The sequence below is a fragment of the Adiantum capillus-veneris genome, chromosome 15 (assembly GCF_014529385.1).
Source record: "Adiantum capillus-veneris isolate H3 chromosome 15, ASM1452938v2, whole genome shotgun sequence".
Classification (NCBI taxonomy): Eukaryota; Viridiplantae; Streptophyta; class Polypodiopsida; order Polypodiales; family Pteridaceae; genus Adiantum; species Adiantum capillus-veneris.
Genome location: NC_140945.1, coordinates 4,983,817 through 5,011,744, shown reverse-complemented (window position 1 = coordinate 5,011,744; position 27,928 = coordinate 4,983,817). Strand labels below are relative to the sequence as shown.

The 27,928-nt window shown below is 41.1% G+C and overlaps 2 protein-coding genes across 10 annotated transcripts; both read left to right on the top strand.

Moving 5' to 3' along the window:
* The first annotated feature begins 14,942 nt into the window (after positions 1-14,942).
* On the top strand, positions 14,943-18,554 carry LOC147440200 (uncharacterized). Of its 7 annotated transcripts, none has more exons than XM_086529986.1 (7): positions 14,944-15,270; positions 15,959-16,032; positions 16,282-17,423; positions 17,503-17,634; positions 17,742-17,962; positions 18,039-18,257; positions 18,383-18,554. In XM_086529986.1, the coding sequence occupies exons 4-6, from the start codon at positions 17,509-17,511 to the stop codon at positions 18,202-18,204; spliced, it is 513 nt and encodes a 170-aa protein (XP_086386112.1). In that variant the 5' UTR covers positions 14,944-15,270; positions 15,959-16,032; positions 16,282-17,423; positions 17,503-17,508; the 3' UTR covers positions 18,205-18,257; positions 18,383-18,554. The 7 variants fall into 7 exon arrangements, with proteins under 7 accessions (XP_086386115.1, XP_086386116.1, XP_086386112.1 ...); XM_086529985.1 differs by having other exon boundaries at positions 15,959-16,787; positions 16,870-17,423; XM_086529988.1 differs by having other exon boundaries at positions 15,959-17,137; positions 17,267-17,423.
* A 4-nt stretch (positions 18,555-18,558) lies between these two features.
* On the top strand, positions 18,559-20,484 carry LOC147440199 (uncharacterized). Of its 3 annotated transcripts, none has more exons than XM_086529982.1 (6): positions 18,559-18,622; positions 18,695-18,769; positions 18,879-19,263; positions 19,387-19,466; positions 19,543-20,000; positions 20,149-20,484. In XM_086529982.1, the coding sequence occupies exons 3-6, from the start codon at positions 19,248-19,250 to the stop codon at positions 20,270-20,272; spliced, it is 678 nt and encodes a 225-aa protein (XP_086386108.1). In that variant the 5' UTR covers positions 18,559-18,622; positions 18,695-18,769; positions 18,879-19,247; the 3' UTR covers positions 20,273-20,484. The 3 variants fall into 3 exon arrangements, with proteins under 3 accessions (XP_086386108.1, XP_086386107.1, XP_086386109.1); XM_086529981.1 differs by having other exon boundaries at positions 19,348-19,466; XM_086529983.1 differs by lacking the exon at positions 20,149-20,484 and having other exon boundaries at positions 19,543-20,097.
* The last annotated feature ends 7,444 nt before the right edge of the window (positions 20,485-27,928 follow it).

Here is a 27,928-nt window from a genome sequence, read left to right as displayed (position 1 = left end):
ACACAGATTGGGTGTCTCCAATTGTGGTAGTACCCAAGAAAAATGGAAAACTACGCGGGTGTGTCGATCTTAAGAAAGTGAATGCAACTACCATTAGAGACAACTTTCCTCTTCCAATCACTGAGCATGTTTTAGAACGATTTGCAGGTAAAGAAGCCTACAACTTTTTAGATGGATTTTCGGGATAGAATCAACTCTTGGTATCTCCCAAAGACCAGCATAAAACTGCTTTTGCAACTGAATCGGGTATTTTTGCCTATCGGATTATGCCTTTTGGGTTAACTAATGCTCCTGCCACCTTTCAAAGATTGACGAGCCATTCTTTTAAAGAATATCTCAGGAAATTCTTGGAAGTATATATGGATGATCTATGTGTATATTCATCAATCTCGGCTGGTCATCTTGAACACCTCAAAAAGGTATTCGAAAAATGTAGACTTTATAGGATTTGCTTAAATCCTAAAAAGTGCACATTTATGGGTAGACAAGGAAAAATTCTTGGACTTATAGTGTCTAAAAATGGCATAGCTACTGATATGGATAAAATTCATGTTATTGATAATTTTCCTAGATTGACAACAATCAAGGGGATTTAAGCCTTCATGGGACATTGTGGATATTACAGATGGTTCATTTACGTGTACGCTATAATTGAAAAACCCACGTACAGCTTGATTACACACTTTGAATGGACTGATGAGTGTAAAGAATCCTTCATAAAGCTTAAGCAGAATCTCACCTCAGCTTCAATATTGAAAGCACCAGATTGGAATAAGATATTCCACATACATGTAGATTCTTCCAATTTTGCCATTGGGTGTATACTAGCTCAACCAGGAGAGGGAAAAATTGGTTTTCCTATTTCTTATGCTAACCGACATCTGAATATGGCGAAAAATAATTATACCACCACCGAAAGAGAAGGACTAGGAATGATCTATGCCTCAAAAAAGTATAGACATTACCTATTAGCTAAGAAATTTGTGTTCTTTGTGGACCACCAAGCCTTATTGTACTTGGTCAACAAGCCATGCAACACAGGAAGAATAGTGAGATGGTTCATCATTGTTCTGGAATTTGATTTCACTCTAGTTGTGAAAAAGGGTACTACTCATCAACGAGCGGATCATTTGTCAAGGATTGTTTCAGAAGAACCACTCAAAGGAGTAGATGATGATCTACCAAATGCATATCTGTTCTTCGCTGAAATGATACCTCGATGGTCGGAAAATATGGTATCATTGATGAAATACCACTTCCTATTACAATTGGATTGAATGAGCAATCGGCTATGTATCAATTACTAGCTGGAAGGCTATACAAAAGAAATCAGGATGGAATATTGCATTTATGCATTAATCCCAAGGAGAAATCCCAATACCTAAGTCAAGCACATATTACCATAGTAGGACTTCACTTTGCTAAAAACCAAACTATGCAACGAATCTTGAGACTTGGAGTATTTTGGCCAACTATGAGGAGTGATGTTCATTTTTTTGTGAAAAATTATTCTCAATGTCAAAAACAAGCACCCATACCTCATGTAACATTGTTCCAAATGTCACATGTTCCTAAGTGGAGTAACTATCTAATTACTTACTTATCAAGCAGAAAATTTCCTGAGGATATGAGTAAACGCTGTCAAAGGGCAATTGAAACAGAAGCCAGAGACTATGCTCTTATTGGAAATAAATTGTATCGGAGAGGTAAGGATCAACATTTACATCTTTGTGTAAATGAAGACGAATATATTCCCATTATAGAACAAACACATGCTGGATTAGCTGGAGGTCACTTTTCTAGCGAGACCACCACAAGAGCAATCTTAATGGCAGGTATATGGTGGCCAACACTCTTTGCAAATGCCAAGGAATATGTTCGGAGCTGTGATGCTTGTCAACAAGCAAAAATGCCAACCCGTGTAGGTAGCATGCCCTTTAGACCAATGATGGGGGCTAGAGCTTTCGCAAAATGGGGTATAGATTTTTTTGGGCCAATACAGCCACCTGCTTATAGAACCCAAGCTCAATATATCATTGTAGCTACTACGGACTATTTGACCAAGTGGACGGAGGCTAAAGCAACGTAGAAGAATGATTCCAAAACCACCACCGCATTCTTATATGAGTACGTGTTCACAAGATATGGACTGCCAATAGAAATAGTTAGTGATAGGGGAACTCATTTCCTCAATGAGGTGATTGAGTATCTACTTAATGAATTTATGGTCATCCACTGAACAAATCAGCTTCCTATCACCCACAAGCAAATGGACAAGCTGAGCATACGAATAAAATTCTTAGCTTGATTTTGACTAAAGTGGTTAGTTCAAGAAGGACATACTGGGAAATGAATCTCCATGCAGCTCTATGGGCTTATCGAGTTTCATTCAAAACAACTTTAAATGCTACACCCTTTAACCTTGTTTATGGTCTTGATGCCATATTGCCAATAGAATTTATATTGCAGACACTAAGGGTAGCTAAGAATCTTGAGTGGACTGGACATGAATTGTTAGCAAGACTTGAAGATTTAGAAAAGCTAGATGAGCAAAGGCTAACTGCTGTAGCTCACATCTATGCACAAAAGCGGAAACAAAAACAGTTTTTGATTCCCATCTAATTACAAAAATCTTCAAGAAAGGGGACTTAGTTTTAATCTATTCCCTTAAGCAACACATTGCCAAGTTTAAGAAAAAGGGAAACAGACCATTTATCATTGAAGATGTATCTCCGAGTGGAGCAGTTAAGTTGTCCACCATAGATGGTGAACCAATGGCTAATTGGATTAGTGGATGTCGATTAAAGAAGTACAATTTTCCACTAACCAATGAATTGTTAGTTAGGATGCATGCAGCTAAGCAAAGAAAGATAAAATGATAGGAGGTTATTGATGAAGCCCAAGAGGAAGCTCGGATTTGAGTACTCAAAAGGAAAGCCGCTCTCAAGAATCAACAAATACCTATTTCCATCAACACTCTGGAAATAGATGACCAACAATGGGAATTGCAGAAAGATGCTATGTCAACAGATGATGAATGGTTAGATGGAATGGACCTTCTCATCAACGTACAGGTGAACAATCATAGCACGACTGCTTTGGTCGACATAGGAGCTCGAGTAAATGCAGTCAATTATTCCACGTACAAGAAAGCAACAAGTCAATCTTTGACAACAAGAATAGCGCCTATCAAAGGATGTAACAAGAACCTAACACCAACATTGGGAGTAGTCAATTTAAATGTGATAGTGCATGGATGTTCATGTCCTCATAAATTTATATGCTTACCAGATGAACACATGAATGAGACAATGATTCTTGGAATCCCATGGATGCGGACATACAAGGCAGTACTAGATTGGGATACCAATCAGCTTAAGCTATCACCTAAAGGTGGACAACTCATTGTTCCAATCGCACCAAGCAAAGAGAAATGGGAAAGAAGTTACCAGCAGATCAAACCCTGAAGCAATCAATCTTCTCCATCATATAGATAAGTAAATGCTACAAGTAGCATGCAAGGACTCAGAAAAATTTGGGTACCAAAAGCACAGCTGAAGGATAAACCGATTCAAATCTGGGTTCCCAAAACATCATCGACAGTACCGAAGATGGTTCCAAGGTTCAAAACACAAAGAGGAACATCTCTGAGCAAGCAACCTAACACCAAATGGATTTGGAAGAAAAAGGAGCAATTTTCTTCTCTGCAACCTGTAAAACCGATCAAGCAATAGAGGGTTAAGCCTTAGAAACTCAACCACACCATTATATACTAAGCAAACCAAGGTATCAATGGTGGGTAAAAGCTTGACAACAGTCATTATTAATACCAACAATTGAGAAAATTAGCGTGCGAAAGCATCCTGATGGTACAATCAAGAAAATAGCACACAAGCTACAAGATTTTCTCTTTGGAAGATAGCATCAAAAAACCTCGACATAAAAAACCCTTGAGTTAATTACCCAACTCTTGCACAACATAATGGTTTTAATTGCATTGATCTTCAAAGCATGGTAGAGCCAACCAAGGCTATGCATAGACACGATTGCTTAACCCATGCACACAGTCGTCCCGGAGTACGCCATCTAGGAGGGGTGGAAGGGCACTAAGTAATTAAGGGAAATGTTTGAAGAGGGAGGAAAAAGTTTAGGGCACTAAGTAATTAAGGACAATGTTTGAAGAGGGAGGAAAAAGTTTGATGTTAATGTGTGATTTAATTGCCTTGATCTTCAAAGCATGGTAGAGCCAACCAAGGCTATGCATAGACACAATTGTTTAACTCATGCACACAGTCGTCCCGAAGTACGCCATCTAGGAGGGGTGGAAGGGTACTAAGTAATTAAGGGCAATGTTTGAAGAGAGAGGAAAAAGTATGATGTTAATGTGTGATTTATTGGCCTTATAAATCATCAACAGGGAAAAATTAACTGATAATATCTCCACAATGAGTGTAAATAGTGTATATACTATGAGAAAAGCATCAAAAAATAGTCATTTTTTGTTATTTTTTATCATTTTTCTTGAGGAATCCCTAACCCCGGAGCAAATACTTCCGAGCGAACAGGAAACCGAGCAAATATATACAATAGAAAAGAGCATATCAATATTGCAATAGTTCAGATATTGAACATAGAGTAGTAAAATGAACCAGTCATATCTTAATTTTTTTCAATTAAAAGAACCATACACCCACATCTAATTCATTGGTACATACTCAAAAACTTGCTCAAAACCTTAGATATTCTCTCGCACAACAAGGCTCATCATAGGACCACAAAACACATAAAGTGCAAAACCTTCACACCCAAAGGCACTGCTATAGGGGCCATCATGGATTGACAAAAAACCCACAATGACAGACAAAAAATTTAGAGCACAAAACTTGATCTAATGCTGCATGTTCGGTCGTACTCCATCGACAGCTTGAAAGAGCTCTACCTTTTGATGAGTGCGTGTGTGTGTGTACGGAGTGTGTGCAAGAGAGGGAAAGAAGAGAAATGGGAAAGGGGGAGATACACAGGCAGCCACTGTGTGGGTTAGTGGAGAAGAAAGAGAAGAGTCAACCCTTCCTCTTTCTCTCCCTATATTGAATAGGGAAAATCAAGTGTACAAGGGTGGTTTCCCACGGCCACCTGGCCTACACCCCAACAACCTCCCACTTGAAGGTCATGGTGGCCAATAGTGGCATTAGTATAGTTAGTCTATACAAAATTGATGAAGCATTGCCGAGGCTTCATCCTACATCCATAAGTTCTATACAATGTGTAAATCGCTCCGAGGCTAGGCTCTTTGTGAGAGCATCTGCGGGGTTGTCATCAGTGTGAACCTTGACAAGCTCGATACGCTTGCCAGCCAATGCATCTCGTATCACATGATATCTGACCTCTATGTGTTTCGACTTTGAGTGAAACACTGGATTCTTTGCCAAAGCAATGGCACTCTGACTATCACAATGTAGTACTGGAACCTCGTGAATGCCCAAATCTCCCACTAGACGAGCCAACCACCTTGCTGGCGTCAGATGCAGCAACATATTCTGCCTCAGTGGTAGATGAAGACGTGCAATCTTGGAGACACGATCTCCAAGAGATAGCTGCTCTAGCAAACATGAACACATAGCCAGATGTGGATCTTCTACGATCCACGCAACCCGCATAATCCGCATCCGTGTAACCTACAATAGATGCATCACTGTTTTCGAAGCGTAAACACTTGCTAGTTGTACCTTTCAAATATATGAGGATTTTCTTCACTGCTTCCCAATGCTTCTTGCCATGGTTTTCCATGTACCTACTAACCACTCCCACTGCATGTGCAATGTCTGGTCTTGTGGCTACCATAGCGTACATCAAACTGCCAACTGCTGAAGAATATGGTACTTTTGCCATTTCCTCTTTCTCAGCCACTATCTTGGGAGAGTCTTCCTTGCTAAGTTTGGAGTATGGTTGCATTGGGGTACTCAATGACTTCCCCCCCTGCATACTAAAATGTTGCAAGACTCTGTGAATGTACTTTTCTTGAGATAATTCAAGAATTCCACGTTGCTTGTCTCTCTTGATGTGCATACCAAGAAAGTGATTGGCATCTCCCAAATCCTTCATGGAAAACTGAGTGCTTAGCATCTTTTTCAGCTGATTGATTTCATCAATTGATTTGCCTGCGATAAACATATCATCTACATACAAGATCAATATGATTAAAGAACCATCGTTCAACCTTTTTGTGTATAAGCAGTGATCCTCTTGACTTCTAATGTAACCCTGAGATTGCATGAATTTGTCGAATTTTTGATACCATTGCCTTGAACCTTGCTTGAGGCCATAGAGTGCCTTTTTTAGTCTACAAACCAATTCTGTTCTTGTTGGTTTTTGGGTTTCACATACGAATCCCTCTGGTTGTTTCATGTAGACATCTTCATCTAGATCCCCGTGAAGAAATGCTGTGTTCACATCCATTTGGACAAGTTCCATGTCCTGGATAGCAACCAAGCCAAGCACGGTGCGAAGTGTAGTCATCTTGACTACTGGAGAGAAAATCTCATCAAAATCCACACCTTTTTGCTGCTTGAAACCCTTGGCAACTAGACGAGCCTTGTATCTAGGCTCGGGATCTTCCGCTGTATACTTCTTCTTGTATACCCACTTGCAAGGTAAAGCATTTTTGCCTTTTGGTAATTCAACCAAATCCCATGTCTCATTAGCCACAATCGAATTGTATTATGATTGCATAGCCTGCTCCCACTTAACGCTATCCTCCATTTGTATAGCTTCTTTGTGGTAGGTTGGCTCTCCAATGTCAGTGACCAAAATGTAGTGTATACCCGGCTCAAACCGCTCGGGCGCACGTGATACTCTCTCAGAGCGTCTCAGTGCCTGACTGCTGGACTCTGCTCTCTCCGGAGCAATAGTAGTATCTTGCACTTGAGGAGTAGGTGCAACACTACTGAACTGAGTTGGTTCGGAGGCTACATCCTCAAAACGAACACGTCTGTACTCAACATCTTTGATGGGCTTCTTGTGCATTTTTGATTCATTGAAAATCACATGTGAGCTACGAATGACTTTGTTTGATTCTGGGTGCCAGAGACGATAGCCCATCTCTCCGTTTGCACCATAGCCAATAAAAATGCATTTGTGTGATTTGGGATCTAACTTCCGACGAAGTTCTTTGGGCACATGTGCATATGCTTCACATCTAAATACACGTAAATGCTCATAGCTTGGCCTTTTGCCAGTCCATAATTCCTCTGGAATTTTGAAATTCAAAGGAGAACTAGGTGACCTGTTGATGATGTGCACTGCTGTCAGAACATCTTTCCCCCAAAATTCGGGAGTAAGATTCGCCATAGACATCATAGAGACAACTCGCTCTTGAATCGTACGATTCATTCTTTCAGCTATCCCATTTTGTGGAGGTGTGTATGGAGCAGTAAACTGCCGCCGAATGCCTCTTCTATTGCAAAAATCCTTGAACTCTATGGAGACGTATTCTCCACCATTGTCCGTGCGAAAAGCTTTGAGCTTTGTTCCTGATTGGTTCTCAACCATGGCGAGGAATTTTTGGAATGTCGAAAAAACTTCTTCCTTACGCTTAAGGAGATACACCCACACCTTTCTGGTAGAATCATCTATGAATGTGAGAAAGTAGTTCGCCCCCCCTAGAGTTTTATGTGGCATTGGACCACACAAACCACTGTGCACCAAGTCTAGAGGTTTGCCTAGTTTCTTATTCAATGGCGAAGATGTTAATCTAGTCTGTTTGCCATACAGACAATGCTCACACAATGGAAAGTCCGTGTAATCTAATACAGGTAAGTAGCCAAAACGCTGAAGTGTTTTCATTCCCTTTTGGCTAATATGCCCTAGCCGGCTATGCCACAACTCAGGAGACGGCAACTCGGCAACATAGATAGAGTGTTCGTCGACACTCGAAACAAACAAAGAGTACAGGGATCCGTTTTTATTTCCTTTCATCATGATAAGGTTGTTCTTGCGGATCATCCAAGAACGATTACCAAAAACTATAGTGTAGCCAAGATCATCCAATTGCCCTATAGAAAGAAAGCTTTTCGTAAGCTTGGGCACATGTCTGACATTCTGCAGCACAAAAGTAGTGCCATTATGCATCTAAAGTTTCACATCACCAATGCCAATAATGTCAAGCTCATAGGAATCACCAAGCTTGACTATTCCATGCATGGATGCATAAGAGGAAAACCACTCTCTATGCGGTGTGACATGAAAACTTGCACCAGAATCAAGGATCCAATTCTGTGCATAACCCTCATCCTGTGCAACCAAAGCATCTGGAGTGAGATCTGAAGTGAAAATGAGAACATCGGAGGCATCTACTGTCACCTCGGGATGAATCTCTGTGGGCATAATGAGCATCACTAGAGGAGGAGCATCCTCTACTGCAGTGGTAGGCATGGGAGACTCAACAAGTAACCTTTGTAGCGGGAGTAAAATCTCAACCGAAATAGTCTCGAAACTGCCAACAATGGAAGTCACAACTCGCGGGAAGTAAATCCGGCAGAGTTTCCTTTGTATGAGGAGTCAAAACTCAACTCAAAATGCATATAAATGTGCCAACTGCACCAACTGGGCATCTGCTGCACAAAACAACTGCTATGTGAGTGCCAACTCGGCATCAAAAGCATAAATAACCGTCCAGATACATATCCTATGGCGAGGGTACCGAAAAAGGGGAACTCCAGCTACTTGTATCACCGAAGGTGTCTCAACATTCGAGCCCACCCCAACTCAAAGAAAACCTCACGCTATCGACCCTCCAAAAGGCTAATGCAGACACAATTGGACTAGCCACAGTCTCAGAAAGGGTTCTTCTAGTCTGAGTCTCAGAAACGGCCGGGAAAAACTGCCAAAATAGCCAAAACTGGCTCCACACGTAGTACAGTGGGCAGTGTCCGCAACTCAAAGTACATGAGTAAAATCGCGCTCAAACAGGCGCCAAGAACTGCTGCATGCAGTGAAAGTGATCCCTGCGGGGATATCTGCTCTCAAAAGAGCTCAGTAGCACTAGGTGTGCTCACAACAAAATGCATCTGTCAACGCATGTGCCCGCAGAGAATCTGTTGTCAAAATGACTGCCAAATCGCCTGTGAAAGCGCTGTGTCTGGTAATCAGAGAGTCTGTGAGTAAATGGGCTGAAAAACCCCCCTGTAGCCTGTAACCTGCGTGTCGGTGTCGCTATGTGCCGATTTCTGCCGCTGGGCAGAAATGTGCTAGTCGAATAGCCGCCAAAGGTGTCGTATCCGTAAACTGTGTCGTACAGGGTGATCGGTGCGCTCAGTGCCGATGCCGGGTGTCACTCCTCTATGATAGAGGTACCTCACCCGCGCATGTCGCAAGCGCGATCATCGATCACGGGAACGCGTTCGTGTGGGGAAGCGCCCGGTGGGGATTGGATATCGGAAATCCACCGCAATGAGGAGTGTCGAGCCGGTGCGCATGAGCGGTGTCGATGTCGATGTCGGCTTTCGTCGCCGGGAGAAAGTGGCTAGCCGAATAGCCGTAAAACGCCAATGCTCGAGCGGTAAATACCGAGTCGGATCGGTATCGATCGCAGATTTTTCTTGATCTGTGAAGATTGCTTTCAAAGTTTGTCGAACTCGGTTGCTTGTGCTCGCTCGCAAGCACGGTGTCAAGCTCTCTTTCTCACTCTCTCAATCTCACAAGCTGCAAATTTCTGAGATCTTCCTTTTCACGAGCTTGAGGAGAGGAGTCGGGGGTCGGAGCATCAAAATGGGTTGTGTCGAGGGCTTTCTGTGGAAATGAATCCTTGCACACAAAAGGTTTTATGGCTCAAAGAAAAAAAAATCAATTTTTATTGCTTATTGCTGCTTTCTGTCGAAAGCTGCTGCAGTCGACGACTGTGTGTGTGTGTGTGTGTGTGTGTGAGAGAGAGAGAGAGAGAGAGAGAGAGAGAGAGAGAGAGAGAGAGAGAGAGAGAGAGAGAGAGAGAGAGAGATAGAGAGAGAGAGAGACAACAAATGCAAGGAGTTGCCCAACTCTACTGTGCTCCCCTGATTTGGCTCGATTCCCTGCTCGCTGTTTTGCTCGATTCTCTGCTCCTCTCGTGACCCGCTGCCGACTCTGATTCTGAGAGAGTGTGTGTTGATTTTGCCTCAATGGAGTAGCACTTCTTGATGTGCTCCCATTGCAATTGGCTGTGCTGGGTGCTCGATTTGCCTCCTCTTCCCGATTTGTCGGGCTCCAAGCTCATTTGTCTGCCTGCTGCCCGATGTTGTTGATTTCTCTGCACTCAATTGAGGGTACTCACTGTCGATTTCTTGCTCCTTTGCCCGACTCTGCAGAGGTTGCCGATAGCTCTCAGGATTTTCAAAGATTCTGTTTGATTCTCTTGAGCCTTCTCTTGATTGCTCACTTGCAAAGCCTTTGGGCTTGTGCTTTTTCTCAACCCTGGCTGCCCCAGCTTGCTCACATTCTCTCTCTTATGAGCTTCCAACTGCTTGAAGCTTCAAACCTCCAAGGCTTTTCTTCATACTCTGTTTTCCACAGAGATGTCGAGTCTCACTCAAAGATTCCCCCTTCTCCAAAGGAGGGCTACGTGCGTTGGGTAGCCGGGAACCGTTGAGATCTCCCTCCGATCTTCTCCATTCAAGCCACGATCCGTGTCTGATCTGCTGCCACCACGAAGTTCAAGCTTGAGCTCCGAGCTCCGCCATAGAAGGTGAGCTCCGTCGCTTCCGAGTTGGTGGTCGTCGAAAAGCAGTCGTGCACACGGTTCACCACCGTAGCTCTGATACCAATTGATGAGTGCGCGTGTGCGTGTACGGAGTGTGTGCAAGAGAGGGGAAGAAGAGAAATGGGAAAGGGGGAGATACACAGGCAGCCACTGTGTGGGTTAGTGGAGAAGAAAGAGAAGAGTCAACCCTTCCTCTTTCTCTCCCTATATTGAATAGGGAAAATCAAGTGTACAAGGGTGGTTTCCCACGGCCACCTGGCCTACACCCCAACACCTTTGTCAAAGCCGCTTGGTGCATGAACTCATGGGCATGAGAGTCCAAACCTAGAACATGAAGAAACACATCGTATATATGCTTGCATGGCACATATGTTAGCCTCTTGGACTCTCTCTTCTGAAAATCTTCACAAGAGAACCTTGGAAAATCTAATAATGTCACAGAGTATGAAACTCCCTTTATCCTTGAGCCCTTTGTGCCAACATAGAAAACATGTGTTTCATTGCACACAATAATAACTTCTTTAATCAATTCTGCCACCAAGCATGTCCCCAAATTAATTCTTGTCTGAAATTGCTTTGCTAATTTGGATCACCACTTGACAACCTTGCCATCCCTATATCTTGGTCGAAAGGCGCTCGGAACTCTATTTACATCTCGAATCCCCCCATTCAAAACTACACCTCTTGCTCCATGTTGCTGATGAAGCACAAATCCATTAGCTTGTAGTTGTTCTGCCTCATATGGCACAAGATTAGTGCCCTCAAGGAAACTCCAAACGCCTGGTGCAGGTCCGGGTGGTCCCACCACCATGTCATGAATTTTCCACATGTGCAAATTACTAGCATTGCAAAACCAAACATAACCCTCTACTATCCCCCCGGGATTTGACCCAGATGAGGGATATTTTCTTCGACCCCAAAAACAAGGTGCTGCAACCCCTCTCTTAATGTCATTAGAGCCTTCATTAATGAATCTTCCACATCTCTCTGTTTGATCCTGCAAAATCCCAAAACATGTCATCTTACGTCCGGGTTCAGTTCTCCTAATCGCCCATATCGTCTTTGCAACTTTCACCTCGGGCCAATATTTTGTATCCCCTTGTACATTTGCATGTCTTTTTCCACTATGTGTTCAGTAACTATAACAAAATCAGGTATGTGGCTATCCTCCTCTAGCACAACACCACCATCCACAAAGATTGACCTCTTTTTCTTCACACTCTTCTCCCTACTATATGACCTATTCATCTCTGGACTTCTCATCTCTGGACTTCTCATCTCTGGACTTTGCAAACCCATTTCTTTCATCGAAGAGTGAGTAAGATTGACCAATTTTGCAGCACCCAAAGCTATGGACGATCGATTAAAGAATCTCTGGGCAAGGTCTTGTATACCCGGACCACTGCATGTCTTTGCACCTTTAAGGTAAGCATTATACTTTACACTTTGTAGCACTGCCATTGCCATGTCTGCCCCTGCAGCTTCATACAAACTAATTTTTTCTCTGAAACCAAAGCATGCCCGCATGCTAGCATGCTTGCTCTCAGACAAGTTAGTGTTAGGGATAAAAATGCCAGACTCATCGTGCATAACAAATCGTCCTCCCCAATGTGAAACTCTGACATCCCACCAAGACAACCAAGTCTCTAGACATGAAACCTCTCCATCAATAGCATGCCCAACTCTCCAATAGCGACAAAGTTCTCCCTTGCAAATTTTTGCTTGATTCTTTGACGATGCGATTCACCAATTGCGGCATTTAATCTTGTGTTCTTCTTGAAAGGAAGGCTTAATGCACTTCACAGTATGATGGATCATGGATTGCTCCCAATGGAACACACATGATCGTTCCTTGGCAGGCATAAATAAACGGTTATGACTGCTATTCAATTTGCATTTGCTTCATCAGCCATGAAACCTCTAAAATCGGGCTTATCATACCCACCTTATTGAGCATCCTCCAAAACTCTATTTGTGCAAACTTATTCTCCACAATAAATTCACATGTTGCAATTGTCAGAAGTTCACGAACAAACGGATCACATTTGTAGACATTGTTGGCCATCCATGCACACGATGCACATGATCAAAGTGCACCCACATGTGTTCCAAGTTTCCACCCGGGCGCATTTGATTAACTAGATCAACCCCACTTCCCGGACCAATGGTTGACATCTTAAATACATGTGGCTGTTGTCCATCTCCAAGTTGGCCAAGAAAAAGAACATCGTGAATGTATGGATACCTACTCTTGCTCTTTAGATCAAGCACATCTTCTAAACCTTTTGCACTTATGACTTTTGATTGTTTGGCACATTCCAAGCTTCTCTCAATCATACGCTTGTTTGACAAAGGTGTGATTGTGTCAAGAAATTCAGTAAACTCACCGTCTTCAATACATTTGGTGTTCTCAGCATTCTCCATGACAAGCTTTTCCATTATAAAATCTTGAGCAATTGTACGCTCCAACTGCTTCGCAGTGGTAAATGGATCTACAAAAGCACGAGTTTGTAGCACTGATGCAACTTTTTCTTCATTTGATCTGGACCTGTCTGCTCCACATGGATGGTGATGCTGACCTAAATGTAGCACGCATCGGGTCCAACTTTGCTTATTTCTTGGCATACAATAATAAATAACTGCAGGACAGATGGCCACACATGCAGGCATTTGAGAGCAATGACTGCATATCAAGGTGCCATAGTCAGGTGTAAGCATGCCTTGTGGGGAAGACTTTGAAAGGCGACCACGCCAATGAACCTCATTATATAATCTAGTCCTTAGATAATATGGACAGTCAATTTTATGACAGCACAAGTGACTTGAGCATCGACTGAATCGAACAATTCCTAGAAAAGTGTCACTACTGCATGTGACATATTCTGTCCACATGTGACTATCATTTCTTTGCTCCATCCCTGTCATTCCACTGGCTGCACCAGAAGGTGGAAACTCAAACGCAACATAGCCATCATAATGCACAGGCAGCTCTTGAACTTGAATGATATTCTTTGCTTGTTTTAGTGCCAGATAAAGATTGCTCTGCAAAGGCATTGAACGTATGATTTCAAGAACGCTAGAAGAACCAAGCTTCTCAAACTCATCACATTCCAAATCGACTATTGCTGGTGCAAACTTGATTCTACTGCCATGTGCAGTTGTCTGATTTGAAGCAATGCGAACCTTGAAAAACTGACACTGGTCGTGATTTAGAAGGAAAACCTCATCACCATTAGAAGTTTCAATTACTTCCATCTTTACCTGGTCGCCACTTAAAGTCAAGGGATGCAAATTAAAGGCAGTAGTTAATTCGAGATGTTGTCTCACAGAGGCTACAGGCAAGGCATATGTGCTACCTTCAAACATAAGAACAAGCTTTTGGCCACCTTGTGGTCCATAGATAGTGATATGCCTGGCCATCACATAAAACTATTTTAATGAAAGTTGGAGCAATAGGATTACTGCTCAAAAACTGTGGGATAATTGAGTTACGATGCTGGGTAGTACAAACATTAACCAAAGTGGGGAACTTGGAAAAGACCAAAGTTAATTGATTTAACTGCAGTGTGTGATGGTGGAGATGTCGCAGCCGTCGAGCATTCAAGAACGTCTCCTATCAATCATGTAAAATTCCATTTTTCCACCTCACGTTCGAGTTGGTCGTTTTTTACTTCAAATTAACAGACGCATTTTTTATGATAGACAGTCACTCTTCTTATGATAGACAATCACCACGATATTTGAGAATTTTTTGAAAATCTGAGCAGCATTTACGACATTTATGACAAAATATTGGAGGTCTTTAAAGAACTTTGAATATTTGAGAGGTTTTTTTGGGAATTTTATATAAATCAAAATTGCAGCAAAGAATAGTCATGAACGATTCACCTCTTATTTTTTTTAATGAAGGTGAGAATACCTACAAAATTGTAGTAATTTTGTGCAGTGTTAGAAAAAAACCGGGGTCTAGTGTATTTTAACCGGTTGAAATTATAAAATCCCGGTTAGATTCTGAGCTTGCCTTAGAGAAAACCAGAAAATTTACACAAAATTCAATGTAATTACCGGCAAAAGCTTCAAATTTTGACCTAAAAACCGGGAGAATTTTGACCCTTATTTTGATCGGTTAGGAAAAAGTATTTTTCTAGACCTGCTTTCGTGTAAAAAACCTTCAAATTTAGTCCACCTCAAGTGCTTCTCGTATGTAGGTTTGGGAAGTTTTTAAACAAAAACGTTTTGGTCGAGAATTGCACGCCAGAGAGAGCATGACAGTGGCGCACGAGCATGAGGCCTCGTTTCTTCTGTGCTGCAAGTAGCGCGCATCGACGCGCGCTCGTTGTGGTAGCTCCAAGTTTCCAGCACGGAGTTTCAACTGCTATCGTCGAGCTGCCAACTGCGGTGTTTCAACTGCTGCCGTCGAGCGTCCAACTGTTTTCGCTGCTATCGTCCTGCTGTCCGTGCTGCTATTCGGCTTCCAGACCTTGTCTGATTGCGCTGCCTAGCAATTTCACTGCGCTCTGCATTTAGGACTGCCAACACAGGTACATTTAAATACAAGAGTCTTTATTGAGTAACATTTAAATACAAGAGCAATAAGGGTCAATGCATGCCTTGGTTGCAATTGAATTGATGCATTTCCTCATAATCGACAGCTTTTCGGCAAGGGGTAGCAAATCTTCACACCTCTCAAGGACGTTAACAGTACTTCCAGAATCTCAAAATGACACTGTTGAGGAAGGGGAACTTTTAGAGACATACTGCTGCATTATTGTTGTGTCCTTTTGTCGAGAGAGAGAGAGAGAGAGAGAGAGAGAGAGAGAGAGAGAGGGGTACCCTCAAGTGTTCGGAAAAAATTGTGTGTCAGCTTAATTTCCTGCCATTTTCAATTTCCAAAAGTCTTGTTGAGTACAAGGGGAAAAGGAGAAATTCTAGGCTAAAATAGAGGAAAAAAAGTGTAAAAATTAACCTAATCTTTAAACATTTACTCTTTGTGGGTTGTTGCGATGATTGAAGGTCGGTGCGCGGCCCTATCAACAGGCTTGAAATTTTGTCGTGGTTGTCTTTCTTAGCCAATTGCTTCCCACCGAATGATGTTAAATGATGTATCATTATGTCCAACCAACTAGAGATTGTGCATTTTGTTTGTTTTTTTGCTAATACAACTTTATTTTAAATGTAGAGCTACTTATGCCATGACTGCAAGTTTAAGTTTAGCTTTGACTTGTGTAGGTCAATTCACGACAAGGGCAATCGATGACAAGCAAAAATGGTACATATAATCGAAGAGGGCGTCCTCCTGCCAGGTGTTTCAAAGTTTCAAATATCTGCAATTAAATATTCTTGGAATAAATAAATAGCATTGGTTTCTAAAATCTGTTGGAGATGTATCTCATGGGCTATGCATAGTATTTGAAATAGTGCTCTAAATTAAATTTTGTATCATTTTGTTATTCCATAACAATACTTTATGTTTCATTATGTGCTTCCGTCAACAATTGATTTCTTTTTAAAGGTTACTAAAAATGTTGAATTGTTTATTTACATTGGATCAGCCCTAGATCCCGGGGTCGTGCCTGAAGAGGGAGGAGTAGTGACTAAATCTCTTATGGTCAGGTGGACAATAGTGACCAAGTCTCTTCGGTTTCAACTACTATCATGGTAGAGGAGCTAGAAACACAAGAAGAAGAGATTCTATCTATGGATATGGGGCATGGATCTTTACATGAGATAGATGAGACACTAGCCCCTGAGGAGAATGGGTTGCAAATAGTTCCATGGGAGATAAGGGACGAGGTTAGTGCAACCGCAAAAATGGAGGATGAACAAAAAATCTGAATGCATAGGGGAGCATATATGCTTGAGAGCACACGTATATTTAGTTGCTTTGATTGTCCCTCTATTCCCTTGTGAAGATTGATTCTATATGCAAGGGTGAGAGGGTTGAGAGACGATCTTAGTGGGTTGAAGTCTGCCTTCGTAAAAGAAGGCTATATGCTAGAAAAAGGAGCTTTCACTGTCTCTTTATTGACATGCAAAAGAGAGGAGAGCCTTGTGACAGGTATGTCAATACTTTCTATCTTTTTGCCATTGTTCACATTCTTTGGATTTTGTTTAAAGTTTAACATTTGTGTCTACTTAAGATGAGATCAAAGCAACATGGAGACCTCTATGGAATGAGATCAATGATGAATTCAAATGTGAATTGAAATAGAAACCAAAGTTTCAAGATCTTGTCAATCACATGTTCTATGTTTGGGAAGGGAATCATCGTACTGTGGCATGGACAGAGGCAATTAAAGAAAGGTTTTCCACTTCTAAGGAGAAGCATTGTCGTGTTTTGTGCACTATCATAGATCCTATCAAAGTGCCCGAGATTGCGTTGCTAAGCAGTTTGCAAAGAATGAATTTGTAAGAGTTTCTCTTATTCAACTTTGCTAGTATTTAAGTTATCGTATATTTGAATGCTTACATGATATATCAATGCAACATGAATACTCATGCTCTGGTTGCCACTCATCTTCGTGATGAGATTGTTAGTACCACAAACATTTGTGCGGCGGATCATGTGATGTACTTAAACGGTTTACCCGAAAAGGATCAAAATCTTATTGCTGCCGTACGAAAAAAGTATGCCAAAGGTTCCTAGCCTTGGTATCCGCTCACTCGACGTTACTTTGGCAGATTGGTCTATGATGTATGAATCAAATTAAATGCTTTCTTTTGTCATTGGTATGCGTGATTATTAATATAGTCTTACTTATTTTGGATTTTAGATTCAAATGACAAAAGAGAAAGAGAAGAGAATGTCGAATGTGAAGCATGGTTTGTCTGACGAAGACTTCAAAAAGGAAGAGGAGAGAATTCACCAAGAGATCACACACAAATATCAAGATTGTATTGGGAAGGTACTTTATTTGTTTGCATCTACTCTTTATTTGTGGCAAATGGTACAATATGTAATTAGAGTAATTTTCATTTTTATACTCATATTGTAGTTATACTCATATTGCAGTTACTTAACATTTTGGATCCCAACCTTGGGACGGATTGGCTAGCAAGGGTTTTGTCTCTGAAATGGGGTAATGATAGTTGGGCTACATTGGAGAAATTGAACTTAATAGCACTCCAAGATGCTCTGGTTCAAAACAAGATTCATTGGATTTCTTTGCTTGAAGCGGACAAGATTACAAGGGGTGCATATGGTCTTAAGAAAGGAGATCACGTCTTCCGTATGTAAGATGATCCTTGATAATTAACATTGAATTTGTTGTACTGTCCTTTTTTTCTCTCACTCTTTTTGGAATTGTAGGTGGCTTCGTAGAGAGGATTTTTTGGCACGAGTTTTTGAAAGAGCACTTCAGATTGTGTCAGATCTTATAGATGTGCCTAGCGTTGTGCCTTTGCCACATGACTCTACCCTCACATTCTATTTTGAGGAGATAAAATTTGAAGCCAGCCCTTTTGTTTCCAATTGAAGTGCCTCTTGGAGCAAAGGACGAAGGATGTGGAGAAGCAGACATTGAAGAAGGTAGATACATTACGAATGGCAGTACAACATTTCTCTTTTAAGTGAATAATTTATTAATTGCAATTTTATTAATTTGTTATGTTCATGTGATGAGCGTTATGTAACTCGTTAGCTGTTCATTGTAGATTCCTTATGTTTTTGGTATCCAAGAATGTGTTACCTGCCATGCCTTTTTTGGCAAGACAGTGGACTCAGATGGCTACTCAAGACACATGCATGTATCCCTCTAGTATGCGCACCTTGAGTGCATGGGAGATTGAGAATTGTCCGTGGTCGATAGATATGGAAAAAGGACATGTTCTTGGTCGTGAAAGATGCTGTGATACAAAATCCACTAGCAGATAGACGAGAGGCGAGACATGCAGGTATGTTTCACTCTTTGGCATGCCAAACAACCATAAGTTAGTAGTATTTTGACTTAAAATGTTTTGTTTAAGATGCGCGCAACTCTCAAAAGGAAAAGGAAACATTTGTGGATACGATCATAGAGGAGGATGTGGGCTCAATGCCTGGTATGTCTTATAAAAGTTTGTTAATGCTTTCCAAAAATATGCTTCAAAGATGACTAATTTTATCTTGTTGTGATGCTCCAATGTCTTCTGCAACATCATGGCTAGGAAGACTATCTCATTTGTTTATCTTGTGGAGTCTCCACTACAAAACATATCTAGTTTTGTTGACACACGGTGCATGGCCATAGTGGGGGACTACATTGCCATTGCTGTAGACTTTAGAGCGGGAGTCCGGAATCTCATATGGATCCCCGTACATGAGCATCTTTCACGGGCACGTTCGGAGGCTACACTATATACTCGTGCGGAGAGAGCCGTTCCATGGACTGCTGATTTCATTTTCTTGGATCTCCCCTTTGGTGGGTCTCTAGTAGGCTCCTCTACTCTACCTCATTGGGACATTTGCAGTGAGGATCATGTGCGTGTTGGAGTTCATTTGGCATTCTCGATGCTAGCAGATTCACGCTAGCTTCTAATCATGGTGTCTACGGCAGGTGAGATCCTTTTGTTTATGATCATGCCATAAGATAGTAATAATCATTGTAAGTGTTTGTAATAATTAATGCTTTGAACAAGAGAGGCCATTGGGTGGGTGGAGAGGTTTTGTCGTGTTGCAGAGATGGTTGTTCATCGACGTATTGTAGTACTCCATCATGGAGCCTATGGTCATTTTGAGAGTTTTAGCGGTCCTATTGAGGTGACACACTTGCTTTGTAAACATACTCTAATGATTTATGTTGTTGCTTTCTCTAACCGTGCCTCTTTTGTTACAGTGTCTTTGCTCTGTGCTATTTATGGTTCATAGAGTAGGTATGCGTCCACCGTGCTTCGTAGCAGAGAGCACTGTCCTATTTTCTCACCTTGGCATGCAGTCATCAGATTCTTTTATGATGCATCATGTTCCGGAGCTCTCTCAAGCTAGATCATCATCAGGCGAGCCATTGCGAGGTGGATTGCAACGGAGCCATTATTTTGTTGCATGCTTTATGGAGCTCCTTTGTCGGAATGGATGTATTTTCTTGGAGCTTGGATGTGGTACAGCCCCTGCACTGGCGGCTTGTGTGGGATCAGGATGGGCATGTGTTACGCTTGACATTGATGAGCCATTGATTTCAGGATATGTGCTACCATTACTCCGTCATAGAAAGCGGAGCAGAGAGGACCCCTCCACCTCCTTAGATATTGATGATGAGGGTGATATGCCATCGCGTGTCAATCCCTTTGATGATTAGTGAGGCCCACGTCTTACTATTCTATTGACATTGCTTATATTTTTTTATCCTTTTGATGTCAACATTGGTATTTAGTGTTTACGGATATTGCTTCTATGTCTTGTTTAGTATTTTGTCTTGATGATGCATTTTCTTGTTGGTTGGAAGTTCCATGCCGGTCTATGTAGAGGAGATGGCTCGGAGCATGGAAGCGGACATGCGATATGATTCTAAAATCTGTGAGACACGTCGGAGACAGAATGTCTACATCGACGATGAGTGTCAGAATTGAGGGATTTGTAGCATATGGTTCTTGTCATGTTTTGATGGAAACTTTTGAGTCGATGATCTAATGTTTTAAGTCGTGGATGAGAAGTATTCACTCTTTGGAACAATTTGGTTAGAATTTCAAATCCTCCTGTGAGGTGCCTTAAATGGCTAATGGGTTTGTTTTGAAATATTGACCTATGTACAAAGGAAGCTTTGTCCAATTTTTTTCAAAAACTAGTATTATGTTTTTCTTTGTTTTCTTGTTAGGTCATATGTATTGACAATGTGTTGGAGGGGGAAAGTCTACATCGACAATGAAGAATTGAGAAATTTGTAGCATTGATGTTAGAATTGAAATTCATGTCTTGTTATTTTCATATAGTTCTCATCATATTTTGATGGAAACTTTTGAGTTGATGTTTCAATGTTTTGAGTTGTGGATGAGAAGTATTCACTCTTTGGAACAATTTGGTTACAATTTCAAATCCTCCTGTGAGGTGCCTTATTTTCAAAAACTAGCATTATGTTTTTCTTTATTTTATTGTTAGGTCATATGCATTGACAATGCATTGGAGGGGGAAAGTCTACATCAACAATGAATGTGATTAGTCAATCATAAGAATTGAGAAATTTGTAGCATTGATGTTAGAATTGAAATTCATGTCTTGTTATTTTCATATGGTTCTCATCATATTTTGATGGAAACTTTTGAGTTGATGTTTCAATGTTTTGAGTCGTGGATAAGAAGTATTCACGCTTTGGAACAATTTGGTTATAATTTCAAATCTTCCTGTGAGGTGCCTTAAATGGTTCATGGGTATGTTTTGAAATATTGATCCATGTACAAAGGAAGCTTTGTCCAATTTTTTTCAAGAACTAGCATTATGTTTTTCTTTATTTTATTGTTAGGTCATATTCATTGACAATGCATTGGAGGGGGAAAGTCTACATCGACAATGAATGTGACTAATCATAAGAATTGAGAAATTTGTAGCATTGATGTTAGAATTGAAATTCATGTCTTGTTATATTCATACGGTTCTTGTCATGTTTTGATGGAAAGTTTTGAGTTGATGTTCTAATGTTTTGAGTTCTGGATGAGAAGTATTTACTCTTTGGAACAATTTGGTTAGAATTTCAAATGCTCATGTGGTGTCTTAAATGGCTATTGGTTTGTTTTGAAATATTGATCCATGTACAAAGGAAATTATATCCATTTTTTTAAAAAGAAACTAATATTGTGTTTTGCATAGTTTTCTTGTTAGGCTATATGCATTGACAACAACACCATCATAGATATTTGCTCGGGTTCTTGTATGCTCGCTCACGCTTGCTCGGGCTACGGTAAAACTCATTTTTCTTGATATTGAGACTTAAAAATGGAGAAATCCAACAAAAGACAATAAAGCTGTGCTTTTGAATATATTTTCTTAAATATTGGAATTTCACTTTGCTTTTTTAGCGCATTTTGTTATTTTCTTTGATTTTTTCAATAAACAGGTCAAAAATTAATAATAATAAGCAAATGAGCACATATGAAAAAATTGAAGACACGTTGATGATCAGAAGGACAAGGCAAACAAACACAAAAAAATTCAATCAAATCGGCAGATGGAAGCGAGAAGCCTAAATTAGGCGGCCAGACCTACTTTTACAGAATTCTTGCAGAATGAACTATAGGAATTCGATTGGGAAATTTTTTGAGTATAACATAGATTTCATGGCCTAGTAGGACTAACAAGGGATTTTGGGAAAAAATGGTTGGGGAAGTCCAAGTATAGATACCTTGTCGCCTTTGGAGAGAGAGCTTTTCGACCTTCTTTGCGCGCATTTTCAGGAGTCCACAGTTGCGTGTTTTCAGTGTCGTCTCACACAAAACATAAGGGGTAAGTTCTATACTTATCAATGATCCATCTTGTACAGTCGGTAACTAATCTAAACCCCTGGAAAAAACCCTAGAATTCGAGCAGTGCACGAAGACCTACGATCAAAAATTGACCATAGCGGCCTGTCAGCTCAACCAAATCAGACGAAACTTGAACTATAGCATGCCCCTAGATGATAGAACACTTCTATATCATCAGTTGACCATTTGGCAAGGCTCGAGGGGGGTCCTAAGTAGAAAATCTAGGTTTTTGACAGATGTCAGAATTGTATTCGGACTCCATAGACAGCGTAAAGACTGGGTCAATACACAATGTATATGGTTGGTTTCATAAAATCAATCAAGGCAAGCCCTCAAAAAGCAAAAAACAGTTCGAAGGCTACAAAGCATCAAATTTGACATACGAAGTCAAATTGACTCCAATGGGCCAAGATTGGATGAGTTACTTCAGGACTATGTAGCGGACAAGTCCATAGCCTCAAAAGTGACTAACTAACTCCATAGGCCATATAGTCACAAAAATCGGTGATTTCAGAGTCGACAAAGCACGAAGTGATGCCGGCAAGATGAAACTTTACCAAATTCAATTTAGGACTTGTTTTAGGTGTATACAATATGTGTAGGTCAAAATTTTCAAGTTTTGCAAAAAATGTTAATTGTTGTAAATAATCGTGATTATTTACTTTTGCAAAATTTTGGCTTGAAAATGATACCATCACCTCACCTATCACTTGTGCACACCTATTACATGCCACATTTCAAGTATGGGCCAAAATGATCAATGATAACTTGGAAAATTGTAAAAAAAAACGCAAAGAAGTCTTTTCAAACCAATTTCTGAGTTATGAGTCACATTTTTTAATCCAAATCACCTCATATCACATACATAGGGTCAACAGTATGCTTAGAACCGAGTTGCACCAAAAAATGTTCATTTTGTTGAAAAAGCTAATAATCGTGATTATTTACTTTTTCCCCAACATGGAAAAAATTTGCAACTTTGCCCTCATGGGACCAAAGCACATGGTGTCCTAAGCCCACTAACCAAGTTTGAGTAAATTTGGAGCTCAAAATCTCAAAATTCCTTTATATCTACTGTTTTAGAGACGGAAAGCCTAAATCTGGTACCATTCTTACCCTAAGCACTCAAATGAGACCACACTTCACTTAGAGTATCTAAGTGATCTCTATTTCAAGCCCATGATGCCAAAATTGCAAAAAGTTGAAAAAATTCATCAGCTGTAAATAATCGCGATTATTTACTTTTGTTGCAAAATTTTGTTTGGACTTCATGGTTTTGATTTTTACATGTTTTTATGCATCTATGCATGTTCAAAAATTGATTTGAAGCAAATTGGACTCAATATGTTAGCAATCCAGACTGAAGGACATTTCAGAGCGGAATCTATCAAATTTTCTAACTTTGGCACTCTATTCATTTAACAGGAGCAATGCAAGCTGCGGAAAAGGCCAAGAAGAGGGTATCCCAAAAAGAGAAGCTGCAAGAGTTGTCACCCTATCAACTAGACCCCAATTCAGTAAAGACGGCCAAAGCAACATATCTATCCTGGGGACAGCTTGAAGAAAACAACACCACATTTTTTACAGGCAGATTTAAAAGTGAAGAAGGACATCAGGTAGAACTACAACTTCTGCCAAAAGAGGTCTATGATGTCACGGCAAAGCCCAAAATGAAAGAAGCTAACAGAAGGTTTAGACTCAAAGAATTCTACGACCAAGATCCATGTGGTGTAGATTTTCAGAAAGCTTATGAGCTTTTTTCTACAATAAAAGAAGATGGTACAGCCCAGATTACTGACCAGCAAGGGCAGAAGGTAGAAGTGGTGATAACGAAAGAAATTGTGGCCGAGGCTCTCAAATTGCCGACAGAAGGGATGACCATGAGGGATAGAGATAGAAAAACAGTAGGTACTTTCACCAAATAGACTACTGCGGCAACCTTTGCTGATCTTATCCAGAAGCAAGTGGAAGAACCAGCACGGATATATCACCAACACTTCCACTTTCTAGCAAAGAGACCGCCAAGGTACACAACGCCCAATCATGCAGTTGCGACTACATTTACACAAGTGTTAAAGTCGACAACCAAGCAACCAATCGACCATGCACAGTATGTGTTATTCACGCTGAAGGGTACTAAGAAAGAGGGCAAGATAACCTATCTGGGAGCACCTAAGGTACTCACAAGAATAACTTACTATGCTATCGGCATGGCAGACAATTTGCCACTTGCCCCAGATCAAAACACATGGATAGTGTCAGCACAGCCATCTCCAAGAACCACAAGGTTGACAAAAAGAGTTTACAAATCTGATGAGGAGTCTGAAGAAAGCTCTCATGAAGTTTACAAATCTGATGAGGAGTCTGAAGAAAGCTCTCATGAAGCACATAGCAGCAAAAGCTCAGACAATGAAGAGAAAAGAGCCAGAAGAGAGGAGATGAAGAAGAAGGTAGTGGATGCACATCAGGAAGAATCTCAGCAAAAGAAAGCCAGGTTCGAACGGGAAAAAGAGACCTTTGAAAGAAGCTGCCAAGCTGCAGGTGAGGACCCAACACGGTGGGTTCCAAGGGATATGAAAGGCCCCCAAACCAAGAATCCTACAAGGAAGGAACCAAAAGATCCCAAGGATTCTCTTGAATGCATGTACTAGGAAGTAGAGGCCTTGAAGCAAAAAGAAGCTCAAGAAGTAGAAAGAAAAGCAAGGGGAGATGCGGCGGAGCGGCAGAGACAAGCAGAAGAGACAACAGCACAAGGAGAGACCCAGCACGATCAAAGTGATATGTCTCCCAGACCATCATCACCTGGTACAAAACAACAAGACCACCCCATGCCAAGACCTCCACCATCACCAATAGATAGACCCACAGAGGGTGAGAAAACCAAGGAAAAGGAACCTGAACCACAAGAGGTAGCAGGATATGAACAACATGCAACAACTACTTTCGGGCAAGGCAAAGCAAAAGAGCGATAACCAGAAAGAGCAGCAAGTCGTGAACCAAAGGAGGCAACAAGTTTTGAGCAACCAAAGGCACATGAAACAGAGGCTACATAGTCTACCACCACCCAGCAAGAAAGAACCAAAGCAACCACACAACCACAAAGAGAGGTAAAATCCCCATCGCAACCAGTAACTGCCACAATCCCACCCAAGGAGCCACACAAAGAGACTTTTGAATCATCAAGGCACCTCACAAAAACTGAAGACTGGCAGACAAATGATGAGGTAATTCTCCAAGTTAATGAATATGCAATTTGATGTAGGAGATGGCAAAAAAAATGCAATCAGCAGCACTTAGCCGCAGTGCTAAGGCTAGAGAGTTGTAAATGGTGATAGATGCTCTTCAAGGAGAGCTAGAGGACAGATTAAATGTCATCACCGATCTACACAAACAAGTCAAAGAGTTGAAAGCTGAAGCTGAACAACACCAGCTAGCCAGAGAAAAGCAGCAAAAGAAAATGGAGGAGCTACGTGAACTTCTCACGAAGTTGTCAGACGCCTGCAAGACCAAGGACGAATAGCTGACAGAAGTTACCAATGAACTCTTAACTACAACTCTGTCAGTTCAAAAGATCCAAGTGTAGCTCGACGTGGCGAATGCTTCATTACAATACTCAGAGCAGAGGATCAATAATTAGGCAACCTTCTTATGACAGATAAGAGAAAATCCCGTAGTTGCCTCGATCAAAGGTACATAAGAAGTGTATAAAGCACTGAAGAAAAATAATAAAGATCTCTAGCTAGAGCTAAAGCTAGAGTAGTCACAACACAAAGACCTTGCATTAATGCGGGTACAAAGAGAAGAAGAGCTGATCAAGGAGATAGCAGAGCTGAAGAAAATTAACCAGTTATTGCGAGATGGACAGCAAGAGACGCAAGAAGAAGCAGGTTAATCAAAACAACCCCATATTGATATTCCCTCAGTCTCTTTCATTGAGATGGAAACACAGTCGATAGAAGGGCTAAGTGGAGAAGAAGAATCTCAAGTACCAATAACAGATGTCGATCAAGTGCCAATGCTCCAACTGTCAAAAGCTGAAGAAGATGCACTTAAGGAGCATGTTGCTATGGAGACGGATGGGCAATGGAAAGCAGTGATGGATTGGGAGTTGAGAGTTCTCCATTCTGTCAATGTTAATTCACTCCCAACCAAATCAATGGACAATGGCATCAACAATCACTGCCATATCCCTTGATCAAGGTAGAGCCTACAGGTCAAGGAACGACTATGTAAAGACATGCAAGCAGAAGGCGCAGATGAAGTCCACCCCAAGTGGAGAAAGAGCTGACTGAACAAGAATCCTAGATACTTGATTCTGTTCACAAGAGCGCCTGCGACACTTCAAAAAGACCCAACTTTTTGTGCTGTACCAAGAGTAAGGACATGGCAAGCACACAAGGCAATGACAAAGAAGCGGCCTACATGGCTGAATTATTCGAGATTGCCAGCTCTAGAGAAGGGAACACCGATAGAGGAATACATGGTGAAAACCCTAACGGGCGCCATGGCATTCTTCAAAATCCTCCTTGACCTCTCATGGCTATGCTCTACAAAATTTTCCGAATGCTGCTCACATGCATTGAAGCCTTTCATGAGCCAGAGCAAGCAGGAGCATCGTGGATATCCTTCCTCGAGGGCAATAAGGGTTTATGCTACGACCTCAACGGCCAACCTTCGGAAGAAGTCCTTTATGGATTCTACACCCATTGCATGTTCTTGCCATCTCATAATATGTTGGAGTTTGAGGAAGCGTTCTACACAGGGTATTTCACTTTGCAAACAAAGATTTTTGGGCCAGTGATCGGCAACCTAACTTCCAAATTCGTAGGCTACTCAGCCATTGAGCTCAAGAACAGAGTCACTATGCAATTTTTGCAAGTTCCAGACAAAGAACAAAAGATCAGATATGAGAAAGCTTTACATGCACTTAAAGACTGCCTCGCCAGCCGTCAACCCAAAGATTATTTCAGCCCATAAAGCTGTGTCAAGGGACGACACAAGCGGGGGGGAGGGGGGGGATGTTAGCAGCAAGCTAACTCGGATACCATTTTTCAGAGCTCTCATTGTAAAAACAATTATTATTTTGATGAATTGGAAGCATTGTAACTCCTTTATTTTACAGATAAACTTTGTAATCAATGAGCCGGGGCTACAAGCTTCCAGATTGTATCAACCTGTTTTTAGTTAGAGCTCATAGATTATTAGTTTTGACCACCAAAAACCTTGGCTAAGGTATAAAAGCCAATTTTTGTAAGTTATTATTAAGTTTTGGCTAATGAAATACACAGTCTGAGCTAACGGCGCTCACTTCTCTCCTTCTCGTGCTTCCTACCCCCTCCCCGGTTGTCACATTGCAGTCGCATTTGTTGCGTTGCAACCGCAGGTAAGAGCTCTACGCATTGACGTAAGCATTTTTTGGCTTCGTCGACTCGTGGCCTAATTTCATCATAAGTAGGAATTTACACTTCAAAATAAAAAACTAAGCATGGGGGGGTATTGGGACATCATTACTAAGCATTTAGATGCATTCTGGGTCGAAAATGACTAGGTAAAAAATCCACTGCTCTTAATAATCGTGATTTTTGCACTTGACCTAAAGTGGGATTTGAGACCATAAGCATGTGTACTTAGGTCTTATAAAAATGTCCTAGAAGTTTCGTTACATTTGGATGTCATTTGATGCTGTAACGAATGTGATTTGTTTATCGATAAGTGATTGGCTTTTGGTGATTTCAGTCACTTGAGTGTAGCTTGAGTTAGATACGAGTTGTT